This window comes from Sinocyclocheilus grahami, unplaced genomic scaffold, assembly GCF_001515645.1.
Source record: "Sinocyclocheilus grahami isolate Dianchi unplaced genomic scaffold, SAMN03320097.WGS_v1.1 scaffold81.1, whole genome shotgun sequence".
NCBI lineage: Eukaryota > Metazoa > Chordata > Actinopteri > Cypriniformes > Cyprinidae > Sinocyclocheilus > Sinocyclocheilus grahami.
Window position 1 is genome coordinate 1750538 of NW_015505260.1, and position 7287 is coordinate 1757824.

General features: G+C 35.5%; 1 protein-coding gene across 1 annotated transcript in view; it reads left to right on the top strand.

Moving 5' to 3' along the window:
- kif14 (kinesin family member 14) overlaps positions 1-7287 on the top strand; it is a 25857-nt gene that overhangs the window by 9208 nt on the left and 9362 nt on the right. The window contains exons 9-18 of the mRNA XM_016273814.1: positions 867-1014; positions 1538-1601; positions 1747-1931; positions 3069-3171; positions 3288-3442; positions 3619-3766; positions 3843-3995; positions 4695-4827; positions 4915-5008; positions 5441-5582. Of these exons, the coding sequence (XP_016129300.1) occupies positions 867-1014; positions 1538-1601; positions 1747-1931; positions 3069-3171; positions 3288-3442; positions 3619-3766; positions 3843-3995; positions 4695-4827; positions 4915-5008; positions 5441-5582 (1325 nt within the window). The remainder of the gene's footprint in view (positions 1-866; positions 1015-1537; positions 1602-1746; positions 1932-3068; positions 3172-3287; positions 3443-3618; positions 3767-3842; positions 3996-4694; positions 4828-4914; positions 5009-5440; positions 5583-7287) is intronic.

The following is a 7287-nucleotide window of genomic DNA, read 5'->3' on the forward strand; positions in this document are numbered from 1 at the left end:
CTCGGCATGATGTCTAGCTTTTGAGGATCTTTTGGTCTACTTCACTTTGTCAGGCAGGTCCTATTTAAGAGATTTCTTGATTGCGAACAGGTGTGGCAGTAATCAGGCCTGGGTGTTGCTAGAGAAATTGAACTCAGGTGTGATAAACCACAGTTTAACAGGGGGGCAAACACTTCTTCACACAGGGCCATGTAGTTTTGGATTTTGTTTTACCTTAATAATAAAAACCTTCATTTAAAAACTGCATGTTGTGTTTACTTGTTATCTTTGACTAATATTTAAATTTGTTTGATGATCTGAAACATTAAAGTTTGACAAACATGCAAAAAAATAAGAAATCAGGAACCAACTTTTTCACACCACTGTAAATGTATAAAACGTTTGTTTATTTGAAAAATATATCTAACCAACTTCATCTAACTGCAATAAAGACAGCAAACAGTGCGCGAGAGTCGCGGGAATCAGTGACTGCAGTGCTCCGTTTTCAACTCTTCCCTCGACTTCAAGCGGCAAATCTCACCGATCGGTATTCGGTAAGTTCGTTTGAGATGCCAGACGCCTCTCCCTGAATGAGGACTAGAATAGACAGCAGCAGTCATCCTCTAATCATATTTGTGGCAGTTGTACAAGCGTTTGGGTGAACTCCATGCTGGTAGCGATAGCGCTTACTATGCTGGCGGAAGTAAGAATACCCTGCTTCGCATCAGAACGGAAGTTGCGTGACGTCATGTGAAAAGGGCCTATTTCTGGAGGGCCGGAGCCCTGCAGAGTTTAGATTCAAAATTATTTTATTTACCTAGATTATCTTTGTATATTATTAAGAATGTGTGTGACATAATTAATTTTTTCTGAATCTGTGTGTCCAGAGCTGAAAGCAGAGGTGGATAAGCTCCGTGCGGCTCAGATGAGCTCTCAGGGCATCGAGCCAGAGAAAATGAGACTGTTTCAGCAAGAGATCACCTCTCTTAAGACTAAACTCTCTCAACAGGAGCATGAAATGGCCGAAGCTCACAGGTGTGTGGATAGAAACTACAAAACTCAGGGTTATGACTCGCATTATGCAATGAAAATAAAATGAAGTGCTGTGCACAACCCATTTGATTTTCGAATCAAACAGTATATTTGGGGAGGAATATCTAGTACGGAGAGACTTGATAATGTCTGTTGCGAATTAATTGTAATGGGGAAAGCGGGCATTATCAGAATAAAGCAAAACATTTAATTTTTTTTAATGAGTAAATGGGGTCAGTTTTGATTTGATTGACAACATGTGGTCACTTTTAATGACTTTTAGTTATATTGTTCATCTTATTGACTAATCTATATAATACATTTTTGTGTACTTGCTTTGTAATGATGTAAAATATATTTCGATGTAATATAAAACGTTGTCACAAACGTGCAGTTAGTGTGTCAAAGGTGCACCAAGATGTTTTACACATAATAAAACGAACAGTCCTTTGACAAATGTTTTAAAATTATGTACACTTACTTCATATCAAGGTTTTACATTTTATGTGTCATTCAATATGTGCAGAACTTGGAAAGAAAAGCTGGAAGAGGCAGAGAGGAGGAAACGTGAAGAAACCAAAGAGCTGCAGGTAATGAGTCGCCTCCACACTTGCAAATAACGGTCGGACTTCAGTGTCTGATGGATCGATGAGCATTTCAAATGTGCTTCATGGCTGTTTTCTTTCTCTTTCTTCTTCACTTTCTTTGTCTGTTTATTCACCAAACCTCGTTCAGCGCGCCGGCGTCACCTTTAAAGTGGATAATCGGCTGCCTAACCTTGTGAACCTGAATGAGGATCCGCAGCTGTCAGAGATGCTGCTGTACATGATTAAAGAGGGCGAGACCAAGGTCGGCAAGCTCAAGTCTGAGTCGGCTCACGACATCCAGCTGTCTGGAGCTCTCATCGCTGATGAGCACTGGTGAGACGGGTCACATCCACAGTCTACTACCACTCCATCATTCACTTCATTTTTGATTTGATTAAAGGAGGCATTTCATGTTCAAAATTATTGGACTTGTACATTTAAAGGAACATTTCAGCCAATTCTGTCATTATTTACTCACTCTCATATTGTTCCAAACCTGTATGAATTTCTTTGTACTACTGAACACAAAGGAAGATAGTTTGAAGAATGTTTGCAACCAAGCGGTTGACGGTAGCCATTGACTTCTATAGTATTTTTTTCCCATACAATAGAAGTCAATGGCTACCGTCACCTGTTTGGTTACCAACATACTTCAAAATATCTTCCTTTGTGTTCAGTAGTACAAAGAAATTCATACAATCTGGGAATGACACGAGGGTGAGTAAATGACGACAGAATTAGCATTTTTGGGTGAACTATCCCTTCAACTAAAGCTATTAAAATCAGTAATTGAAATAAAGCTGAAATAAAATAAAAAAATATATTCGATGAAATACCTAAACTTAAAAATTTAAAATAAGACTTGTGTAAAATTACTTAAACATAAACTAAAAGAAAACTCAAATTATAAAACTAATTAATATAAAACCTAATTTAAAATGTTAATAATAGTATATAAATGATGCTGTTCAAAGGAACACAAAAGAAGATATTTTGAAGAATGTGCTGGTCGCTCTTTTCCATATGATTACAGTGAATGATAAATTCGTTAAAATCCCCCTAAAAATGCTTATATATTTACTGACATACAGGAAATGTATTTTTATGTTATGACCGATAACGGATAAATTGACTGATGTTAAAAAAATAAAACAATCAAAAACAAAACTATTTTGTCTAAGTAAATTAGAAATAAAACACTTAAACTAAAATTTTAAATGCTGGTTAATTTGGGCATCACAATATTAGAATGTACTGTATGAAAAATGGACATTCATTTTGAGATTTGCTGATCATGAAGATTAAATTTTTTACAGTCTTTTACAGTAAATTATTAGTGCTTACAGTATTAACTCAGCGATGATGACAAAAGTAATCTAAATGTTATTTAGTAGCTGTGCACAAACAATTAAAAATGTAATATCAATCAATATATTTCCAATGTCATAATGTTTTTACTTGTATTTTCAGTGTCATCTCTAGTGTGAAAGGTACCGTCAGAATTAAACCGATGGCAAATGCCAAGACCTTCATGAATGGACATCTTGTGTCTGAGTGCACTGTTCTCCACCACGTGAGTTCCTGTCGCTCTTCTGAAGCGAAACGTCTGAAATGCCCTCTGTTCTGAGAACTTCCACATAAATCATGAAATTAGTTATTTGTTTATTCAATTTTGCTTCTCTATTTCAGGGAGACCGTGTGATTCTTGGAGGAGATCACTACTTTCGGTTCAACCACCCCGCTGAGGTTCAGAGCGGGAAGCGTGCGTCCTGTTGGAACAGTGGAGAAGGTCAAAAGGACTTTGAGTTTGCTAAAAACGAGCTGCTGTCGGCCCAGAGAGCTCAGTGAGTACAAGCCCAATATTCACCAATTTATTTACAGGAACTCATTTGACTTGGTTTAATGGGAGAAAATGCTTAAGAATTGTAAAATTGGCTGCTGTAAATCAAATCAAATTTTTATAAAGAAGGCCAAAACATATGAGGAGAGGTCTGTTTTTTATTTAAATTTTTCTCTATAGACTTGAAGCGGAGATCGAGGCAGCTCGGTTGAAGGCCAAAGAGGAGATGATGCAGGGCATTCAGGTGGCAAAAGAGATGGCACAGAAAGAGCTGAGCGAGCAGAAGAGTCAGTATGAGAAGAGGATCAAAGTTCTGGAGCGAGAGCTGGTAAGCTGTTCGCATACATGTCAGTGTGTAGTGTGTGTGACTCCTGTGTTCTCCAGCTAATCAAACGCTTCGTCAGGAGGAGGAGAGTGAACGGAAGAGAGACCAGGAGCTGGATAAAAAGAGGGTCGTCGGTCAGATAGAGCAACTGCAGACAGCAAGGTCTCTGCTGGAGCAGGAAGTCAACACCCATAAGAGACGTCTGCAGATGGAGGCCCAGGCTACTAGACAGGTCCAGAAAGATCAGTTCAAATCAAAATTTATGGTCTTTTTTTTTTTTCTTTCTTTCTTAAAGGGATAGTTCACCCAAAAAGGAAAATTACTCACTTAATTTACTCACCCTCAGGCCAGCTAGGACTTTTTTTTCTTCTTCAGTACTTTTAGCTGAAACTGTGGTCCTTGGTGATTCATAAAATGTATCTGATTAAAAAAAAAAAAGTAATTGGTTATACTGTTTCTTCAGTTTTAGTTATTTATTTAGATTTATGTATACTATTTATTTAGTCAGTTATAGTTATCCATTTTGTTTAGATATTCATTTAGTTAATTTAGCTAGTTAAATTTGTAATATTTATTTAGTTTAGTTATTTAGTTTTAGTTATTAAAAGTTACTTAATCTTAATCATAAGTTTAGCTAGTTGGTTATTTAGTTTTAGTTCTAATATTTATTCAGTTAGTTTAATTTATATAATTTTTTTGTAGTTAATTTAGTTAGCTTTAATTTGAGTTATATTTATTCAGAATATTTTCAGTATATTTATTCAGTTATGTTTCATATTTTTTTTTTTAGATTAGCTAGTTTAGTTATATTATTTATGTACTTTAGTAATTAGTTATTTTATTTATTTAGTTTTTATATTTAGCAACGCTTATACAAAAGATGGCTTCATCATCTTTTAATTTGTGACTCATTCAGATTTGTTTTCCATAGGCGTTGGCCGATCATGATATCCGGCATGCTAAAATTGTAGAGGCGCTTGAAGCAGAGAAGAGGAAGATTGCAGAAGATCTTGCTCAGATTGAGAGAAAACGTGCTCAAAAAATGGTCCAGGCCACTAAAACAGGTACATGCACACTTTAAATTTGGGGTTTTCCATCAGTAATGTTCTTAACGGTGTGTTATTCACCATATTTTTGTTCAGTGTTTGCAGCCTACCCACAGTGGGATGCCTTGAAGCTGTCTTTGATGATTGAAGAAGCAAACAAAATCAGTGCCAATCTCAGGAAACACACAGTCTTCAGCAGGTACAGTTGATTAGCAGGTGTAACTGATTTAATGTTCCTGGATCAACGTAATTGTTACAGTATTAACCAGAAGCAGAATTCATGCAAATTTAGGAACAATTTTAGGAAGTTTAGAAAACATTTTATTCAATTAATTTAATATTAAGTACATTTAAATAAATTATTACATTAATAAACAATAAAGTAATAGAAATTTCTATAGTGAATTTAATTTCCTCGTTATTATGGAAAAGTAATTCCAGTTAGTTGGCTACAAAGTGCTCTTTCTGAATACAGCATTTATAAATAAATGTAAAATCCCTGTCCAGCAATCACTAATGACTGAAAAAGTTTAGTCAAATTGTTTATAAGCGAGTAGTTTGTAAATTCTGCCTTTATTAAACATGAACGTTTTTGGATGGAATCAGACGTGGATTTGTGTTTTCATGACAGACATGAGGCAACTGATAAAGAGAGCGAGGGTGAAAACGCCCAACTGCAGGTCCAAGTTCAGAACACCAAACTGGGAATTTCCACCTTCTGGAGTCTGGAGAAGTTCCAGAGCAACTTGGCTGCCATGAGAGAGCTTGAGCAGGTGGCTTAAATAAAAGATGTTCACCTAATAAATAGCTGTAACCCTGCTGCATAGTGGCATTTGTAGCAAAGTAGTTACAGCATTACACTGTGTCCTAACCTTTTGACGTCATATAGTGACAAAGATATCCTCTTCAGTGTTAATCCAGGTTTTGTCTCTAACTGGATGCAACCATTTGCTGATTTGGTTTCTGTTTTTGTAGCTTTAAAACTCACAGAAGAAAAAACACAGAAGTTTTTGGTTTGTTGTTGTTGTTTTTTGTATTTTTTAATCTAATTTTTTTTTTGTTTTTTTTTTTGTTTTGTTTTTTTTGTTTTTTAGTTTGGTTTGTTTTGTTTTTGGTGGGGTTTTATTTGGTGTTTTTTTTGTGTAGCATCTCTTAATGTTTTGTTTCATTTAGGTTTTTTTTATTGTTTAGTGTTTTTTTTGTTTTTTTTCCCCCTTGACATCAGAATTTTGGTTTTATATAGTGCTTTGCCATATTATTATTATTATTTTATTTTTATTTTTTATATTTTTATTTGTGCAGCATTTCACTCAACATTGTGTTTTATTTAGTTTTTTATTTTATTTAGGGTTTAAAATTTATTTTATATATATATATGTATGTGTTTTTTTTGTGTGTGATGTTTTTGTTTTGTGTAGCAAGTCATTTGGAAAGTTTTGGTTGTTTTTATTTCATTATATGTAGCGTTTAGCTTTGTTGTATTTTATTTTTGTGTAGCTTTTACTTGAAATTGGAAATTTGCACCATACTTGATTTGAACAAAGTGCTGAGTATTTAACGCAGAGCTTAGTTGTTTGAACACCATAATATATGAGGCAATTTGAAGCCCGTTTATTTCCTTGTAATTATCCAGTAAAAGCAGGAAGCATGTAGTATGGGCACTTGCTGTTGTTATTATTATCGAAAATAACCGGTGGCTAAACCAAGTCTGATGTTTATTGGCTGTAGGGGGAGAGCGCCTCTAAAGATGATGACGTGTTTTACAACCCTAATGATGAGTGGGAACCAGACCTATCTGCCTCTTCCTCAACCTCGTCTTTCTCTCGCAGAAGGTATTTGAATTTATTAGTCTTCTCATGGAGTCCATGATGCTGCTCTTTGGCTCTCTGTACTTCTGTGTTGAGGAACGAAAGAACAGAAGCATACTTTGTGCCCAACACTGGGTCTTGTCTTACACCATGATGATAATTTTCCCTTTATAAACCGAGCCCTATGGAAACGCACATTCCTGCAGCATTTTTAAACCCATTTTCATTGCCTACATGACCATGTGACTACAGCTAAATTCAGTATTGGTGAATCAAAACCCCTTCTACAACTCTTAAGTCCTTTCTCTCACAGCTCATAGATATGCCTTTGCTTTTCACCCCTTGACTTCCTCTCATGTCTTTCAGTCCTTGGAATGAACAGTAAACAATATTCAACTCAAATTGTTCATCATGTAACCGGCTGTTAAAGGGGTCATATGATGTTGCTAAAAAGAACATTATTTGGTGTAATGAAATGTTTATGCAGTTTAAGGTAAAAAAACACATTATTTTCCACATACTGTACATTATTGTTTCTCCTCTATGCCCTGCCTTTCTGAAACGCGTTGATTTTTACAAAGCTCATCAGTCTGAAAAGCGAGGTGCGTTGTGATTGGCCGAATACCTCATGTGTGTGATGGAAATGTTACGTCCCTTACCATACTGTGAT